Source organism: Stenella coeruleoalba (genome assembly GCF_951394435.1).
Source record: "Stenella coeruleoalba genome assembly, chromosome: 9".
In the NCBI taxonomy this organism is placed as follows: domain Eukaryota; kingdom Metazoa; phylum Chordata; class Mammalia; order Artiodactyla; family Delphinidae; genus Stenella; species Stenella coeruleoalba.
Genome location: NC_137155.1, coordinates 99,864,699 through 99,885,404, shown reverse-complemented (window position 1 = coordinate 99,885,404; position 20,706 = coordinate 99,864,699). Strand labels below are relative to the sequence as shown.

Sequence of the window (20,706 nt, the reverse complement as noted above, 5' to 3'; positions counted from 1 at the left end):
TCCATGGTATTCCTATCAAAAATCCATGACCTGGATTTGATCACAAGGAAACATCAAACTCAAATTGAGGAGCATTCTACAAAATAAATGGTTAGATCTCTACAACAGTCGTGGAAGATAAAGACTTAGGAACAGTTTCAGATGAAAGGAAACTCAGGGGACAGGAACCCTGCACACAGTCTGTAGTCCTGGGTTAGATCCTTCCAGAAAGAGGACGCTAGTGGGTTAAGTGTAAAAACTTGAATACCGTCTGTACATTCGCTAATGGTATTGTATTGTTAATTTGCTGGTTTTGTTTATTGTTCTGGTTCTGAGGGTATAGACGATGTTAACATTTGGGGAATCTAAGAAAATGCTAGGCAGGAATTCTATGAAATATTTTTGCAACAATTTTGTAAGTCTGAAATTATTTCAAAATTTAAAAGTTGAGAAATAAATGTAATTGGAAAACCAATCAACAAAAAATCTATTCTTCAAAGATTTGTATCAAGTATTTCTCTAGTTCAGTGAAAATAATAATATGAATTTTAAAGTAAGGCAAAGCTGAAATGGAGGGCTTCCCTGGTGACGCAGTGGTTGAGAGTCTGCCTGCCGATGCAAGGCGCACAGGTTCATGCCCCAGTCTGGGAGGATCCCACATGCCGCGGAGCAGCTGGGCCCGTGAGCCATGGCCGCTGAGCCTGCACATCCGGAGCCTGTGCTCCGCAACGGGAGAGGCCACAACAGTGAGAGGCCCGTGTACCGCAAAAAAAAAAAAAGTCCATATTTCCTAAAGCAATCTATAGGTTCAATGCAATCCCTATCAAAATTACAATGGCATTTTTCACAGAAATAGAACAAACAATCCTAGAATTTGTGTGGAATTACAAAAGACCCCAAATAGCCAAAGCAATCTTGAGAAAGAAGAACAAAGCTGGAGGACTCACGCTCTCTGATTTCAAACTATATTACAAAGCTATTGTAATAAAAACAGTATGGTACTGGCATAAAAAGACACATAGATCAATGGAGCAGAGTAGAAAGCCCAGAAATAAACCCACACATATATGGTCAATTAATTTACGACACAGGAGCCAAGAATATATGATGGGGAAATAACAGTCTCTTTAATAAATGGTGTTGGAAAAACTGAACAGCTGCATGCAAAAAAATGAAACTGGACCTCTATCTTACACCATACCCTCAACTTAACTAGAAATGAATTAAACAAATATAAGACCTAAAACCATAAAACTCCTGGAAGAAAAGATAGGCAGTAAGCTCCTTAACATCAGTCTTGATTTATTTGGATCTGACACCAAAAGCAAAGGCAACAAAAGCAAAAATAAATAAGTGGGACTACATCAAACTATAAAGCTTCTGCACAGCAAAGGAAACCTTCAACAAAATGAAAAGGCAACCTACTGAATGGGAGAAAATATTTGCAAATCATATATCTGATAAGGGGTTAATACCTAACATATGTAAAGAACTCATACAACTCAATATTGAAAAAAACAAACCAATCTGATTAAAAAATGGGCAGAGGATCTGAATAGACATTTTCTTCCGAAGAAGACATACAGATGGGCAACAGGCACATGAAAAGATGCTCAGCATCACTAATCATCAGGGAAATGCAAATCAAAACCACAATAAGATATCAATTCACACCAGTTTGAACGGCTCTTATCAAAAAGACAAGAAGTAACAAGAGTTGGTGAGGATGTGGAGAAAAGGGAACCCTTGTGCGCCTTTGGTAGGAATGTAAATTGGTGCAGCCACTATGGAAAACCAGTATGGAAGTTCCTCAAAAAATTAAAAATAGAACTGCCATATGACCCAGCAATTCCAATTCTGGGTATTTACCTGAAGAAAACAAAAGCACTAACTCAAAAAGATACATGCACTCCCATGTTCATTACAGCATTATTTACAAGCCAAAACATGGGAGCAACCTAAGTGTCCATGGGTGGATGAATAAAGAAAAGGTAATATATATCTATATAGCTATACTGTATGTTATAGATCTACATCTATATCTATATCTATAATTCAGCCATAAAAAAGGAGGAAATCTTGCCATTTGCAATAACATGAATGGATCTTGAGGGCATTATGCTAGTGAAACAAGTCAGAGAAAGACAAATACCATATGCTCTCACATGTAGAATCTCAAACAAACAAAACACAATCCGCCCCCCCCCCAAAAAAAAACAAGTTCAAGATACAGAGAACAGATTGGTGGTCACCAGAGGCAGGGGGTGGGTGAAATGGGTGAAGGAGGTCAAAATGTACAAACTTCCAGCTATAAAATAAATGTCACAGGGATGTAATGTATAGCATGGTGACTGTAGTTAATAATACTGTATTGCATATTTGAAAGTTACTAAGAAAGATCTTAAAAGTTCTCATCACAAGAAAAAAATCTTTTTTGTATCTATGTATAGGGACCGATGTTAACTAGACTTACTGTAATGATCATTTTGCAACATATACAAATATCAAATCATTATGTTGTATATCTGAAACTATGTAATATGTAAAAAAATATATCAGGAGGAACATACATTTTATTCCTGGTGTCTGGCACATCTCTGTAGTTGCCCAAGTTTTTACTGATAATGGAATTAAATCCATATTTTGAATATCCATGAATAAGTTCTGGGTCCAAATACTTAAAATCCTTACCTGCAAGAAAAGGTATTAGTCACATAAGTATAGGTTTACTACCATCACGTTGATAAAGGACAATAACAACCATATCCTGAATTCACTCCTTTTATAACATGTCAGAGTAGTTTCCCTGGAACCGAAACTACTCCCAGATGACAAGGTTAAAATCAAAGTATTCACAGAAATCAAAGCAGATTCCTTAGCAAAGTATGAACAACAAGCTACTCTAGAGTCATTCAGTTTCTCCAGAGAAGGAAGTGCTCAGCCTCCTTGGTCCCATCATGATTTGCAACTGTCGTGTGAAATTATATTAACTGAGGGATCTAGGGAAGGTGGGAGAATGGGAGCTGAAGCCCCTCTCCCAAAACTCTGTTTGAGAGAATAATACAAGATGACAGAGGACAACCCAAACCTATCAGTCATAGCAATAAATGAAGTTGGCATAGATTTCCCGTTAAAAGATAAAAACTCTTAGATGGTAATAAAAAACGAAATGTAACCATAAACGATAAATAAGATGAACTAACATGGTTAAAAGCGAGAGAACGGTCAAAGACTACAGGAGTCAAAATCATTTTTAAAGCATAGAATTCACGGGAAGGACAATCCAGAAGGTCATTTTATACTCACAATAAGTCACAGTAAAGGTTTAATAGTAATGAGCTTGTAGACATCAAATAACGCTGCAACAAAATACTTAAAAATTGTTCGAAATATCAATATATGTTGCCACAAACGAACGGTAATGGAAGTTTTTCAGAACAACTCTGAATCAGACAAAATGTTAGAAACTTGAATAACGTGATTAGTTAAGTTTCCTTAGTAGATTTTATGTTGTGCTTTGTTTTTGAGAGAATAATCTTTCTTTTCCAATGCCCAAAGGGTGTTTTCCAAAACTGGTATAAGTTCTATACTGGATATAAAGAGGATTCCCATCAAAAAGTGACCCCATTTCCCCTCGGTCTTCTTTCTTATACCTAAAAATTCCTTGGCTCTGAAAGGCGAGTGTAAGGAGGCAGGTTGCCTGGGAGCCCCAGGACAGGGGCAAGGACACGGTGGGCTCCTGATTTCTTTGTTGCCTCCCGTAAATCCCCGACAGGGGGCTGTCGAAGGCTGCAGGTGGAACCACTAATGGGCACAGACAAAACAAGAGCCAGGATAATCCTGTTCCTCCAGCCACAGGGCCAGGAAGAAGGACAACTAACCACAGAAACCCTCTGGCAGCACCCACTCTAGTCCAGTCAAGCACCAACAGGAGAACCACACCGCCCCCTGTTGGCTCCAGTGGGGAGAGCAAGGAGCGCATCCACCTCTACTCCAAGGGAGCAAGGGGCCGTGCTCCTCTCCCCTGAGCATAACCTAGCCTTCCATCCCCCTTCCTGGCGGAAGAAGGCAGTGTTCTGATTACCTGTCTGGCTGGTGTGGGTGGGCTGAGCAGGGAGCTGGTCTTCCAGAAGCCTGCCTGGTAGAAGCAGGTGGTGCTCGGATTCTCCCTAAGGTAGTGTCTTGTCAGTGGCGTGCTGAGCCTCCAGTCCCACCTGGCAGCAGCAAGGCTTAACGACGTGGTGCAAGGTGAGGCTAGTCACTACGCCATGTACCCACTGCCCCTCATATCCATGGGGGTCCGGGGAGAGCTGAACCTCCACCCTCAATGGCAGCAGGTTGTGCAAAGCAGGATAGTTGATACTCTGCTTACCCCATCTCCTGACCCTGGCATCAGGGAGGCCCACTGGGGAGCTGAACTCAGAGACAACAATGTCATGCAAGTCAGCGCCCCATTTCCCCAACGGGGCTGCTGAACGTCCCCTCCACCATCCACAGCGTGGCAGTGCCCACGCTCCACAGTTGCCAGGGTGGAGTCGGCAGGCCCAGAAGGAAGCAAACACACCCACCCACCTGGTCCTTGTGCTGCATCTTAACAGAGGTCGGCCTAACAAAGAAGCTTAAACAGGACCCAGAGTTTCATAATCTCCAAAATGCCCAGGATACAATCAAAAATCTGTCGTACAAAGAACCAGGGAGATCTCAAATTGAATAGGAAAAGACAATTGACAGATGTCAATACCAAGATGAATCAGAGGTCAGAATGATCTCAGATCCTAAAGCAGCCATCATAAAAATGCTCAGAAACAGAAAAAGGGGATCTCAGCAAAGAAATAGAAGTTATAAAAAAGAACCAAATGGAAATTGTAGAACGAAAAATAATCTAATAAAAACTCGCTAGATGGGCTTAATATTAAGTAGAATAGTGATAACAGAATCCACCTACTCTGAGCAATGGAGAAAATAGACTAAAAAAAAAAATGAAGAGAGTCTCAGGGACCTGTGAGCTAACAACAAAAGAGCTAATATTCGTATTATTGGAGTCTCAGAAGGATAGGAGAGTGAGGAATGAAAAAGTACTCTTAAAAAATAATAGTAGAAAAGTTCATGAATTTGGTGAAAGATGGACATCTACAGCTTCAAGAGGCTGAGGAAACTCCCAAGTAGGAGACACCAAAGAAATCCATGCCACATCATAATTAAGCTTCTGAAAACTCCAGACAAAAGAAAACCCTCAAAAGCTGCAGACGGAAAGGAGGCAGTACTCACAGAGGAGAGATCTGAATGTCTGTGGATTTCTCGTCTGAATCATGGAGGACAGAAGGAAGTGAGAAAACATTTTCGAGTGCTGAACAGAAAGAACTATCATCAGCAAAGCCTAGGTCAGCAAAAATATCCTTCGGGAATCATGAGAAAAATAAAGATACGTTCAGATGAAGAAACACTAAGAATTTGTGACTAGCAAACCCACCCGCAAAGAATCGAAAAAGAAAGTTCTGTAAATCAAAAAAGGAAAATCATAGCAGATGAAGGGTTGCAACCTCAGAAAAGAAAAAAGAACATCCAAAAGGGTAAAAAATATACTAGCCTGTGTTCGTGAGTTTCTTAAGTCTCATTCAGTGATTGGAGCAGACACTACAACACCATCTGATGTGGTGCTCCATGTACACGGAGGAAATGCTGAAGACAATCGTATTTTAAAATGGAGGATGCTAATGGACTTTGCTTTGTACGCTTTACTGGAAGTGGCAAAACATTGATTCAAGGAGACCTCAGTGAGTTACATACATATCATGTTAATACCTAGAGCAACCACGAACAGAGCTACACGAAGCAATACATTAAAAGAATACTGGAAGTAAATCAAGATGGGATTCTGAAACATAAACCACACAAGAAAATGTGATAAATTGACCACAGAAATTTAAAATCTTGCTTCTTGAATGAAACCACTCAGAGGAGAATGAAGATGCCCAGCATGGTGACTCTAGTCAGCACACTGTTTTATATACTTGCAAGTTGCTAAGAGAGTATATCTTAAGTTATCTCTTGAAGTACTGAGATAACTTTTATCCTTTCCAAAGAAAATATAATGAATAATAATGGTGAATTATGTGATTATAAATAATCTTGTTTTCAACTGTAGAAATTAGAAAACATTCTCCTCTTGGAATATAAGAATAAATTGTATATTAACAGTAAAAAAAGAAAAAAAGAAAAAAGTTATCATCACAAGAAAAAAAATGGTAACTATGTGTGATAACGTATGTTAATTAAATTTATTGTGGTAACCATTTTGCAATATATACATATATAAAAATCATTGTGTTGTACACCTAAAATGAATACAATGATATATATCAATTATATCTCAATTAAAAAAAAGAGAGAATGAAAAGACAAGGCACGGACTTGTGCAAAATATTTGCAACTCACAAATCAAAGGATTTGATACCAGAATATATTTTAAAAGTCTTAGAAATCAGAAGACAGACATCCCAATTTAAAAAGGGACAGAAGACTTGGAGAGACACTTAACAAAAGGAGATGTACGTGGGGCCATTAAGCACATGAAAACGTGTTCAAAATCCTTAGTTGTGGGGAAATGCAAATTAAGGCCACAATGATACCATTACTCACCCATTAGAATGGTTAAAATCTAAAAATCTGACCATGTCAAGTGTTGGCCAAACCTGGAGAAAATGGAATTCTCATCCACTGCTGAAGGAAATATAAAATGGCAGCCTTCCTTTGGAAACCGGTTTGTCATTTTCTTTACCGTTAAGCATACAGCTACCATATGACCCATCCATCCCATACCTAGGTATTTACCTGAGAGAAACAAAATATGCTTATACAAAGACTTACATGTTAATACCCATAGTGGCATTGCAATTCATTCCAGAATAGCTACAAATATATTAAAAATACATACTATGGCTCTTCCCTGGTGGCGCAGTGGTTAAGAATCTACCTGCCAATGCAGGGGACACGGGTTCAAGCCCTGGTCCGGGAAGATCCCACATGCCGCAGAGCAACTAAGCCCGTGTGCCACAACTACTGAGCCTGCACTCTAGAGCCCGTGAGCCACAACTACTGCAGCCCACGTGCCACAGCTACTGAGCCCACGTGGCACAACTACCGAAGCCCGCGTGCCTAGAGCTCGTGCTCTGCAACAAGAGAAGCCACCGCAATGAGAAGCCTGCGCACCACAATGAAGAGTAGCCCCCGCTCGCCACAACTAGAGAAAGCTGAAGCACATAAACAGGCGACAAAGACCCAACGCAGCCTAAATAAATAAATAAATGAATTTATGTTTAAAAAGACATACTGTATTTTTCTTAAAGAAAATACATAAAAGAAATGAGGAAGATATCTAAGGAGGAGGAAGAATTGGGGTGAAGTTTTTACTGTACCTATTAAAATTTATTTCTTTGAAACACAGGAAGCTATCTGAGACAGATACAGCAAACTACATAAAAACTGTTAAATTTAGGTGGTAAATACATACAAGTCTGTTTTATTATTTTCTCTGTGTGTGTGTGTGTGTGTGTGTGTGTGTGTGTATGGATATATATGAATATATATGAGAAATATTTCATAATTTAAAATTGAATTGCTCTAAAAAGGGACATTCTCTCACTCTTCCCAGTTATTAAATTTATGGTATATTTTCCCCTTAAAATGGATAACAGAGGAAATCAAAATACTTACCTAATTTTAAAAATGACTTCTGTTCTGTAGTTTCATCTTCATTAGGCCTGTTGACTCTTACGTAAGGTCTTGGTATTTGCACTGAGCCATGTTTAGTTTGCAATTTCTTCCCAAGGGACCAAATTAATGGATTTCCTTTCTCCTGGATCTTCTTCTCCTCGTTCTTCACAGGATTATGGTGAAAATAAATACTAAAGATGGCTGTCCAGATCCCAAGTATCAAGGATCCATAGAGTAAACATTGAATTATAACATTCCTCATGGTAAACCTAGCATTTTTGAAGGTCCATTTTAACATTTCCTAAACCAGAAGGATTTAAGAGAAGCTGTATTAGCTATTTTGATGGTTTAGAGATCATCGACTTGGCTTAAATTCAATTTACAGTGTTTTAAAAACAGGATTATTTTGATATCAGCGCTTATCATATACTTTGATACGAGAAAGTGTATCCTTTAAAAAAACTCTTAAAACTGATATTCATCAGATTTCTTAACATGAAAATGTATAACGTGCTTATAAAACACACACTATCATTTAAAGTCATTGACCCAGACTCCTGAGATCAAACTAAAGCAAACAATGTGAAAGAAGGGTTTCTCATCCCTTCCACCTTCTCGACGCATCTAGGAGTGATGGCATAGGTCTCTGTTTTAAAACGCTGATTTGACACTAATGTTAGAAATGTAAAAACATGCACTATCCCATGGTGGAAAGAAAGTGGGCAGTGAGAAGTGCGGACCCCCCTGATGGGACTGTGAAATGGTACAGCCACTCTGCAATCTCTGCAGGTTGAATCTATACATAGGGAATGTGGAAGTAGTTCCATCCCTAGAAATACACCCCAAAGAGACTCTCGCCAGGAGACATGTACAAGAACATTTACTGGAGTCATGTTTGTGGTAGAAAGTAGATACAACTCTAGTTTGCCTCAACAGAAGAACTGATAAACTGAGGCTGTTCATTCAGCGTTGGAAATGAACCTACTGGAGCAACACGGATTAATATCGTAAAATCTAAAAAACATAATGTTGCACAAAAAACAAGTAGGGTATGATGTTACCTATATAAATTTGGAAAACACGAAAAGCAGTGCAATTGTTTATGCGTACGCTTGAGGGTAGCAAATGTTAGGGGAAAATACCATGCGTGTGCACGGTCTACACAAATATAGGAAAAATACAGGATAGTGATAACCTCTGTGTGGGAGGGCGTCAGGAGGAGGATAAAGAGCTCGGACTGTGTCCTTAATGCTTTTTATTTTGGTCGTGGGTTGTGGGATCTTAGTTCCCCGACCAGGGATTGAACCTGGGCCCTCGGCAGTGAAAGTGAGGAGTAGTAACCACTGGACCGCCAGGGAATTCCCCTTAATGCTTACTTTTTAAAAGTTCTGAAGCAAACATGGCAAAATGAGGAGGTTTGATAAAGCTTGATGACGTGCACACAGAGTGTTCCTGACCTTCCTCTCTGTATTTCTCCTATGTTTGAAATATTTCATAATTTATCCAAAAAGAAAGTCTTGAGAGGCTTCCTTTAAAGTTGATAGATTGAATATGTGTGTCTGTGTCCTCTCCCTCCTGACTCAACTGTGAACAAAAATGAAGCTGAAAGCTCTCCTGGGAAAAGAGTGGTAGAGAGAAAAATGCACAGCGATGTCAGTACAGGTTTGGAAGACACACTATTGGCTGTGTGACCATGACTTGGAAGGACAGAGGGAGTCACGGGTGGGCGGAGCGAGGACTCTGAGACAGATACGCGTCTAGCAGACCCCAGGGCAGCTCAGGGTTTGGAGGCCCAGGCTTGTCCGGGGGCACGAGGGGAGGCTTTGGAAAAGGTCACATGCTTCCATGCAGAACAGTCGGCTCTGGACACCCCTCCCTGCACAGAAAAGTCAGACAAGAGCCTGGCAATTTCTTCTCTGGAGAAATGGGACTGTAGAGGCTCAGCCTCCACAGAAGGAAGCTTGAGGCTGAGGTCAGGGGAGTCACCTGGCTCTCTTTCCCGCTTCACGCACAGGATCCCAGCAGCCAGGCTGCTCAACCTGAGGTAGGAGAGGGGAGAATTATTCTGTGACGAGAAGACAGGCCCCAGAGAAAAGCCCCCCACACAGTGAAGCGTAAGGGGTGCCCAAGAAAGCAGCCGACCCCCCACGTGTCACTGTGAAGACAGGACACCTGTGGGAGGGGGTGAGCCCAACACCCAGAGGTTCCCGACAGCGTGTTATAGTCTCACTTTTCCGCTGGAACGGAATGCTGTTATGGACTGAATTGTGTCTCCCTAAACTCATGTGTTGAAGTCCTAACTCCCAACGTGACGGTATTTGGAGACGGGGTCTTTAGTAATGGAGTTTAAATGAGGTCATTAGGGTGGGCCCTGATCCAATAGGACTGGTGTCCTTATAAGAAGGGGAAGAAACACCAAGGGTGCAGGCACAGAGGAAAGGCCATTTGAGGACACAGTGAGAAGCTGGCCGTCTGCAAGCCAAGGAGAGAGGCTTCAGAAGACACCAACCCTGCTGACACCTTGACCTCATACTTCTGGGTTCCAGAATTGTGAGAAAATAAACGTCTATCATTCAAGCCACCCAGTCTAAGGGACTTCGTTGCGGTTGCCCTAGTAAACTAGTACAGACGCCAAGGACTGGCTGAGGTGCTTGAGGGAAGCCTTCAGAAAGAAAGAAAATACAAACTGAACCAGAAAAGGGGAACAGCAAATGAGAGCTTTCGAAACATCAAAACACTGATTTTGATTGTTCAGAGAGAGCTAAGAAGACATTACATTTATGAAACCAGAGAAGCAGGCTTGAAAAAGGAACACTTAGAGAACAAAGAGGCTGCTGAAACTTAAAGCATGATCGCTAAAATTAAAAATCATCAGAAGGTTGTTAAATAGCATGAAAGGAATACTCTGGAAGCACAAATAAATGAGAGAGAGGGGAAACAAATGAGAGATGTGATATTTCATTCTACAAAGTATCGATATAACATCCAACTAGTGCAAAGGGTTCCAAAAGGTGATCAGAGAAAAGAGGAGAAAAGCATCAAATAAATAATACAAACATTTCCCCCAGAACTAAAAGGGCCCACAGGATGGCCAATGCGATCGATGCAAAAAGATCCTAAAAGCTTCCAGAGGCAGGAGAAACAGGTGACATATACAAGAAGGAGAAGCAGAATGAGATCAAATTTCTCAACAGCACTGTTGGGTTCTGAAAAACTGCAGAGAAATGGCTTCAAAATTCTGTTAACTGATATTCCAGCTAGATTTCTATATCTAGTCAAAATTTAATAAAGCTTGAGAGTAGAATAAAGATGTTTTCAAAAACAAATTACACTCCTTGCCTTCCTTTTTGGGAAACTATGTGTGGATTGTAAGTGCCCACAAGACAAAGAATAAACAAAGAGCACAAGGACCCAGGGTAGTGGATTCAACCCAGGAGAGACGCAGAGCAGTCTCGGAGGGCAGGTGTGAAGTGGGCTTAGGGTGCAACCAGCAGAGATTGGAACAGAAGCTGGTGTTGAGCTCCGGGCGCTGCACCCCTACCCCACAAAGGAGATGGGTCCAAAGGATATCAGATTTGATGAATTATTTGGGGGTGGGGAAGTGCAGGTAGATGATCTCTATGATGGTAAAAACTAAGGAACGATATTGATAGAGTGATGAAGATGTAAACACTGATAACTGTATTAACCAAAAAAAAAAAAAGTCACATAGATTTATTGGAAAATAAGCTAAAAAACATAGAAGCCATGTAAGAAAAATGAAGTCGGTGTATAATATAGATAAACCAAGAAAGAGAAGTCTGAGAATATTATTTAAAATGTGAAGGTAACCGTCATAAGAAACAGATTAAAGAGTCTCTTGCTTTTAGGGAGTTGAACTGGGGTGGGGGTCAGTGTGGGAATTGGGAAGGGCCTGCTGACTTTCTTTTAAGATTTTGTTTTTATTTTATTTTTTATACGTATGTATTACTTTGATAAACGTTTTTGAAGCAAAGATTTTAAAAAAAAGACTGAAAATGAAAACAAAATGTGAAAATAAATCAAACAGCATCAATACTGGCAAACACGTGAACATAGATGCTCCCATCCCTGTCCCTTTAAGTCCCCTGATGTCCTGACTCCTGGGAAAAGTAATCAATGAAACGAGCCTCGTGCTCTCCAGGTCCCTCCTGGGTCCAGGTCCCTCTGGCATGGGTTTTCCTTCTCATGCTCCAATTCTTCCCAAGTGACTTCCTGGCACTCGAACATTTAGCATCATCTCCCACTTTTACCCTTTCTCGGACTCGAGGGAAGAATTTGGCTTCTACAGTTTTGACCTTGGCCCTTCCGTAGGAACAAGCTTGCATATCCACTGTGGTTCTTACTGCTCTTGTTCATGTAGGAAACTCATACTGCTCAACAGAACCCAGTGGCCATAACGGCTCCACGGCCTCAAACCACCAGAAAGAGACCTGAACACACCTGGATACAATGCCTTAGGCAGTGGTGGGCACCTGTTCCCCCTACTGCCAAAGGCTCACAGCCAAGTCCATGCCCCAGAATGACCTCTGGCTGAGGCAAGCTGCTTTGCCCAAGGTTCCCCCTCCCTGAGGGAACTCACGCTTAAAGACTGGTCGATGGGTGGAAGCCTCTTGTCTCACTTTGGGATGACTCTGAAGGCCCCTCCGGCCCAGAGTTGCCCACGGGACTGGCAGGGGCCCCTCAACCACATCACACTCCAACCTCTTCCTCTGCTTGACCCATTTCCCTCACTTTGGAAAGCCAAACCCACGTCAATAAAGTGCTTCCATGCAAACCTCAGAGTCCGTTTTCTGGGGAACTCGAACTACAAGAGTTGGTAGTAGGAGTGGTCCTGGGAAACGGTCTAAAATGGGGTTTAGGGGCTGGGTCACCCTTAGCTGACTTCCCTGAGGACCCACTGCTGGTGGAAAGGCAGCATTCCGATAGCCCCTTAATGAAGCAGTTTCCTCACTAAAACTTTGCTGTGGTGGCCTGGGGTGGAATCCTGGCGGAAAGGAGTGTTCTGGTTGGCACATTTGAGAGATGAGGGCAGGGAGTGGTCACCACAAGTCCCACGGAATCAGAATGGTTGTAGTTGAGGCTGTGGACGCAACTGAGAAAAGTAATGGAAAGCTGAGGGTTATTCGTCCCCCATTTAAGGCAAAATATCTGAGTCCGAGGGCCTCCTTAGCAGGGTATAAAAAGACTCATCCCTACAACCAAAGGGCAAGAAAGCAGGGCTTGATGAGGGCAGCTGAGCTGCAGGGAAGGGAAGGTTGATTCTCACCTTGGCTAGTGTTCAACCCAGGAAAGGAGGGAGACCGAGCCTCGGGATGGGAGTGTATGGGTGGAGACACGCCGGAAACCCCAGACCCACCGGACACTCTGGACCCACAGCAATGGCCCCTCCTCTCCACGAAAGGCTAGCTCTCCTCCTCTCCTTGAAAATAACACAGCGGCCTCCGTTTCAAAAGGCAACACCTGCCCTCCCTCATGGTCACCTCTCAAGTCTGCTCCTGGCCACCAGGTCAGTAACGAGGACAAAGTCATAACATAGCTTGGCCGGGAATGTGTGAGGCCCCCTCTGTTCCCCCAGAACTGCAGGGCCCAGGCATCACCACCCACTGGAGTCAGGGGCCTGTGCCTGGGCTGAGTCCTGAGGATGCTCGGTAAAGGGAGGGGACATAAAGCTGGATTTGGGAGAGTTTATCAGTATGGGAGCATTCCCCTAGGACACAGGATCTAACGTCCTGACAAAGTTCCTGGTTGCACGATAAAGGCTCATTGACTGAATGAATAACACTCTAAAAATGAAATATTTAATTATGCAAAGAAAATGTATCGAATGTGTAAGAGAAGAAGATAAGTTCTAACTAGGGGAAATGGATGGAGTAAAAGAACTGAAAAGAGAATGAAGCTGTTTTAACATATTACCACCACATCTTCCTATTAGTGTCTAAATTTTGAGAGACATCTGTTTTGATTTTCTCCAAAACCCAAAAGCAATTAGAAACTAGTGAAAGAAGAAAATAGGTGAGGGGAGGCCACCAAGTTTACTATACAAAACATACACATGAATTCGTATGATAGAATTATTACTGAAAAATAAAATAAATCCATACTCTAGAAAGGTTCTACCATACTAAGAAAATTTGGGAAAGAATAGATACATGCATATGTCTAACTGAATCACTTTGCTCACACCTGAAACTAATACAACACCGTAAATCAACTCTACTCCATTATAAAATAAAAATTTTCTTACAAATTAAAAAAAAAAGAAAATTGGGGGAAAATTTTCTTTAGATATGAACACTTATAAAAATATCCCTCCCCCCCCAAATTTCTTATTTTACTAATATCAGTTGTCTTATTTTGCATTTTCTTAAAGCAGAGCTCCCATTAGTTCTCTGGAATATGCACCTCATCTCTCCCCCTCCCGCCCCCAACACCCTCCCCACACTCCCACAAAACGCAGAAAACTTCTCCTACCCAGAGATAGATCCCGCAGCTCTGTGATTGGCTCTTCGACTCTGTATTCTCAGAAGGAAACCATGTTCAATCATTTCCTTCACTAAAACTCATAGGCTAGAAAAATACAGAATTAAGTTGTTAAAAAATATTTCAGTGATGATTTGTATGTATAGCAAACAAAATTTTAAATGCATTCAAAAAAAAAAAAAACCTGAGAGTTAATGAAAAGAATCCAGTAAAGCAAAAAAGAACGCTGCCGGTAGTCACTGACACACGTGCACACGCACACCGAGAAACCAAAGCCCTAAGATAAATCTGGATTTACAGTCACTGAGTTTTAAAGTGTTCGTTTTTAGAGCCAGGAAAACATGACCATGCTTTACATAATGTCACAACTAATTTTTCTGCAAATAATCAGTATTTGTAATCCCTTGCTTTCCAAGAACAATCTTAATACCGATCTCCATACAAGATCTCTGACTTTCTGATACTACCAAGAGTTTTTTTTTCTATTTCGCTTTTTGAATAAGTAATACGTTCTCTTTGTATAAATCCTAAGAAGTACAAAGGGTGTATGTTTGTGGTATACACTGAGAATTGGCCCTGATTTTCAAGAACTAAAGTTATTACGATGCCCAGTAAGCCTCTAAGGTGGCAGAACCCAGCCCGAAAAATCTGATCTTCTTAATCCTAATCCCCAGAGCCGGCATCCCATTCAAGGTTCCGTGATTTGATGCACTGCTCCCACTGATTCTAGGTGGGAGGACAGCCCCCCCATCTTCGTTCCCACTTTTCAGCAGACTGAGTCCAGCCACGTACCACTGAGAAAACCACTGGCTGCTCTCTAGTTGTATTCTCCAAGCTGAGTCATAGGCGGAATTAGGCAGGAGTCTACACTGAATGATCTGGAAGATGGAATTTCTTCCTGAATGCGTTCTGAGCAAATAACTTGACTGTGCTGGGTACCCTGCCCCGCATGGCAGGGCTCAAAACACAGGCGGCCCCAGGCTAACTCACAAAGCCCTGTGACATCACACAGCTCCTCACCAGCCCCAGAGGCCCCTGCCCGGGAGCTCCAATCAGCGGGCAGGATCCAGGAATTCCAAAGTTCAAAGGGTCTTTCCAGAAAGTCTTAGAATTCTCTCTCCTCAGCTGAGGAAATAGGAAAAACCTAGCATTGGGCAAGTCAAAATCCTAGCCTTCTCTAGGGCAAGCCTTGTTTTTGCCTCTTCTGAAATAAACTTAAGAAAACAAAGAAGTTTTCAGACTACCTCAAGAGACAGAGATAAGCCAAAGAGTTACTGGCTGCCTTTTTATTTCTTACCCTGTATTACTCAACTTTAGATATTAGTACCTGAATTCAGCCAAAGGCTCGCAAAATTTCTTCTTTCTTAACGTGTCTGAGCAGATCCGACCCTCCCCCCATGAAGGGGGCTGACTCAGTGTTTTGCCTGGGACCAGCCATCTGCTGGTATGTGAGAGGAAGGGAGTGGGCTGCGGTTTTGACACCTCTCCTGGGGCAGATACGACAGCCAGTTATAAACCTCCAAGCATGACTTCCAATCTCCTTCAGACAGGCTCTAAGGGAAGGTGCTTTTTTGTACTTTTATAATAATATTAAAAGGTAAGTTTTTATTCATAGTAGCCCCCAACTGGAAACAACCCTAATGCCATCAACAGGAGAATGGATAAATTGTGCTTCTACAGGTAACAGAACGCAAAGCAGCACTGAAATGACTGAGCCACAGAGCCACACAACAGGATGAACGCCCAGACGTGACACTGATAGAAGCCAGACACAGCCTATAACCCTAATTCTATGAGGCTCTAGAAAACTAATCCAGAGTGATGGTGGTCAGAGTGGTGATTACCTCTGGGAGGGGGTGGGAATGCCTGCTTCTGAGAGAGGCCCAGGGTGAGCCTTTTATAGGGCCGGACACGCCGTATCTTCTTGATCTGAGTGAAAGCCTCACAGAGCCTACATATGCAGTCACTGGGCTGTTCACTGAACATTGTGCCCTCCACTGTGTGCATGTTATAGCCTCATAGCCTGAAGGAAAAAAAAGTGAGTTGGCCCCAGTTTTGGACAAATTTATCACAGGAGTTTTGCAAGCATTGCCTGGTTGGTTTGTTGTAATAAAGTCAAATCTTTCCTTCTGAGAAAGGTGCACATACAATAGTTAGAATTTTATTTTATTTTTATTTTTTATTAAGATATAATTCACATAACACAGAATTCACCCTTTTAAAATATAACAGTTCAGAGGTTTTTTAGTATGTTCACAAAGGTGTGGGACCATCACCACTATTTAATTTCAGAACATTTTCCTCAGCTCAAAGAAACCCCATAACACCTGGCAGTCACACCCATTTCCCCTTCTCTCCATCCTCCATCAACCACCTATCTACTTTCTGTCTCTGAGAATTTACTTATCCTGGACCTTTCATATAAACAGAATCACACAGCACGTGGTTCTCGCATCTGGCTTCTTTCACTGAGCATCGTATTTTCAAGGTTCGCCCACGCTGCAGCACATGTCAGTACTCCATTCCTTTTTATGCTCAAATAATAATCCATTGTATGAAAATACCACATTTTGTTTATCCAGTCATCAGTTGATAAACATCTGGGTTGTTTCCACTCAGAATGGATCAAAGACCTAAGTGTTAAGAGATAAAACTATAGGACTTCCCTGGCGGTCCAGTGGTCAAGATGTTGCGCTTCCACTGCAGGGGGCCACGGGTTCGATCCCTGTCGGGGAACTAAGATCCCACATGGCACACGGTATGGCCAAAAAAAAAAAAAAGAGAGAGAGAGATAAAACTATAGAAACTCTTAGAACAGGGTAAAAGCTTCATGACATTGGATTTGGTGATAATTTCTTGGATATGACACCAAAGTACAGGCAATGAAAGAAAGATAAATCGAACTACCTCAAAATTTAAAACTTATGTACCAAAGGACACAATTAAGAGTGAAAATGCAACCCACAGAATGAGAGAAAATATTAAATAAACACCTATAAACCATACATCAGGATTGTCCATAGGAGTAGAAAAAGGGGACGTATTTCTCCACCACCTCCTGTTTCTAGTGGGTGAAGGTTTGTTCGCTCTGCCATGATTCTGAGTTGGGTATTCACAGCACTAAGGGGACAAGGGGGACAAAAGGGACCAAAGATGAGCTCTTCCACGTGCACCAGCATGAATCAGTCAGGCATCATCACAGAACCAGTCACCTCCACAGTGGTGAGGGCAAGAGTATAAGGAATGAGGCAGAAGAGGCGCCCCATACAGGAGGCTGTTAGGAATTGTGTCACATAAACCGGGAGTAGGCAGAAATGAGCAAGCCAACCTTCACTTTTCTTCTCAAATCTCCAGCCTCCCCTCCCTCCTACCCTCATTCTCAGCTGGTGATGGCAGAGAACAGAGAAGCACTCAGATGAGAACTATTGGGTTGGCCAAAAGGTTCATGGTTTTTCCGTAAGATGTTACAGAAAAACCAAAAGAATTTTTTGGCTAACTCAACACCTCATTTTCTTTCCCTACCACCTATTCCACCAACCACCAATATTTGTATATATACTCTCTGCCTTTTCTCTGTTAGAAAAGGAAAAATGTCCCTGCTCTCCCTGGAGGCAAACCCACTGTTATGCTCAGAATCCCATCCTCTTGCCTTCTCAAGGGCTGACCTCAGACTTACGTTTGTCTCATCTTCCTGCATCACCAGTTTCTCCCTCTCCAATGAATCTTTTAGACTGTCACCAAAAAGAACACAAATAACAAATGTTGGTGAGGATGTGGAGAAAAGGGGACCTTTATGTGCTGTTGGTGGGAAATGCAAAAAGACACATGCACCCCAATGTTCACGGCAGCATCATTTACAACTGCCAAGACTTGGAAGCAACCTAAGTGTCCATTGACAGATGAATGGATAAAGAAGATGTGGTATATGGGTGTGTACACACACACACACACACACACACACACACACACACACACACAATGGAATACTACTCAGCCATAAAAAAGAATGCAATATTGCCATTTGTAGCAACATGGATGGACTTGGAGGGCATTACGCTAAGTGAAACAAGTCATACGGGGAAAGACAAATACTATATGAAATCACTTATACATGGAATCTAAAAAATACAGCAAACTAGTGAATATAACCAAAAAGAAGCAGACTCACGGATATAGAGAACAAACTAGTGGTAACCAGTGGGGGGTGGGAGGGGCAATATAGGGGTGGGGGAGTGGGAGGTACAAACTACTGGGTGTAATAAGATAGGTTCAAGGATGTATTGTACAACATGGGTATTAGAGCCAATATTTTGTAATAACTGTAAATGAAGAATAACCTTTAAAAGTGTATAAATTTTATTTTTTTAACTTACAAATACCCTTCCTTGACCCTTTGTCCCCTTCCAGCCACTGTTCTCTTGGAAAATCTTGGAAGAGGTCTCCATGATCACTCTCTCCATCCCTCACATCCATTACTCCCTGCAGTAAAAGTTACATGAGGTCTCCAGGCTGGCTCTCCTCTCATTCCTGGGCAAGCAGGAAGACTTATAGCCCTTAGCAGTTTAGAGGGGCCATGCTCCTTGTTCTGGCCAGACGGCTGTGGTCCAGGGGATTTAAGAGTAAGTAAGAGGTCCCCCCCCACCAGCTCTTTTCCTGAAGAGCGACCTTTGAAGTCTGCTAGATGGCATAGCTACAAGATGGAGGGTGTAGATACCACAAGGTATAGTTACAAGATACCGGATGCACAGGAGGCCTAATTTAAGCAACATATGAACATTTGGGTTAAGCCCCTGCGACTTCAAGGGTGCTCTGTTATCCCTGCCTAATCTAATAATACTCTTAACTATACACTCTCCAAATCGACCTGCTCAGTCTCCTATCCCTACCACTTCGTTAGACCACTCTCATCCAAGTCACCAACGAACACCGGCCAAATCCAGTAGTCACTGTTATGTCCTCATCTACTGGCCTCTCAGCAGATACCGCAGGGTTGGTCACTTCCTCCTTTTTGAAACAGTCTCTAAACTTGGCTTGCCTGAGCATACTCTCCTTTGGTTCTTCTTCGCTGGAGTTTCTTCTTTTTCTCAGCCTCTAAAATCGGAGCGCTGTGGGGTTCAGTCCTGGATCCTCTATTACCATTTATTTGCACTTTGTCCCAGATGACCTCAGTGATCCTTAGAGAGGAAAATACCATTTGTGTGCACTGACACCCCAATTCATACCCCCATGTCCTACCTCTCCACCGAGTCCTAATATTTATCCACTGTCTAAGCATCTCAAACTTAACAAATCCAATTAAAATGAAACTTCTAAGCTATAATAGTCTTTGCTTAGCCCATGGCCACCCAGCTAGCGGTTACATTCTGACCTCCTCTAGGTCCCTCGGGGCTTCTCCTGGGTGCTTCTGGATCCTCGGAGTGGGTGTGAGTCATAGGCTGGAAAGTATTCCTCCTTCAACCAGAACATCTCTGCCTTTATCTGATTAGCTTCCACTTAAGGCTTCATTTGAGGGAAAAAAAAATTCCTCATCTAAGAAGCCATCTGCAGAGCCAGTGAACAATTACATGATTCCGGGGCTTCCCTGGTGGCGCAGTGGTTGAGAGTCCGCCTGCCGATGCAGGGGACACGGGTTCGTGCCCCGGTCCGGGAGGATCCCACATGCCGCGGAGTGGCTGGGCCCGTGAGCCATGGCCGCTGAGCCTGCGCGTCCGGAGCCTGTTGCTCTGCGATGGGAGATTCCGTTCAGTTTGAAAAATGCCAATATAACCTCTCTGAGCCTCAGCTGTCTGATCTCTAAGCGGGGAGAGTAGTGTTGAGCGCCCAGGGTGGCTGTGTAGGTGAAGTATCTAGAGGAGTTTTTAGGCACATTGTAATTAGAAGAAAATCCACAAGAGGGGAACCGGCGAACAATCAGGGAAGGGCCGTGTAATAACACTGAAGGACGGTCTTTCCAGGGAAACTGGGTAAAGGTCTGACATAAAGTTTGGTTGAGCTATTATCACGGGGATGCTTGCTGTCCATTTATTGCAAAACCAGTAGTAGCTGCCGATGGTGCTTTCCTACCAGCCTGTGAGCTCCAGGAGTGGAGAGGTTATTTCTTATTAATCTTGGACTCCAGCACACAGCTGGGAATCCTGCCCTGAATCTGGGAAACAGCAGTGTGATGTGAAGTGGAGGGCGCCCACTTCTACACCTGCAGGGAAAGGATGCTAAAGAAGCCAAGGTGCAGGACTTCCCTGGTGGTGCGGTGGTTAAGAATCCACCTGCTGATGCAGGGGACACGGGTTCGAGCCCTGGTACGGGAAGATCCCGCATGTCACGGAGCAACTAAGCCTGTGCACCACAACTACTGAGCCTGCGCTCTAGAGTTCGTGAGCCACAACTACTGAGCCCAAGTGCCACAAATACTGAAGGCCGTGTGCCTAGAGCCCGTGCTCTGCAAGAAGAGAAGCGACCACAATGAGCAGCCCGTGCACCGCAACAAAGTAGCCCTCACTCGCCGCAACTAGAGAA

General features: G+C 42.7%; 1 protein-coding gene across 5 annotated transcripts in view; it reads right to left on the bottom strand.

The window, feature by feature from the left end:
- The window catches only part of GALNTL5 (polypeptide N-acetylgalactosaminyltransferase like 5), a 122,736-nt gene that overhangs the window by 57,232 nt on the left and 44,798 nt on the right, over positions 1-20,706 (bottom strand). For 4 of the 5 annotated variants that reach the window (XM_079932042.1, XM_079932040.1, XM_079932041.1 and 1 more), the window contains 3 exons: positions 14,185-14,280; positions 7,693-7,993; positions 2,550-2,670 (listed from right to left, as the gene is read on the bottom strand). In XM_079932042.1, coding sequence (XP_079788168.1) covers positions 2,550-2,670; positions 7,693-7,990 — 419 coding nt within the window. In that variant the 5' untranslated portion in view covers positions 7,991-7,993; positions 14,185-14,280. Of the gene's footprint in view, positions 1-2,549; positions 2,671-7,692; positions 7,994-9,068; positions 9,118-14,184; positions 14,281-20,706 lie in introns of those variants that run through there. The other variant, XM_079932044.1, reaches the window with a different exon arrangement.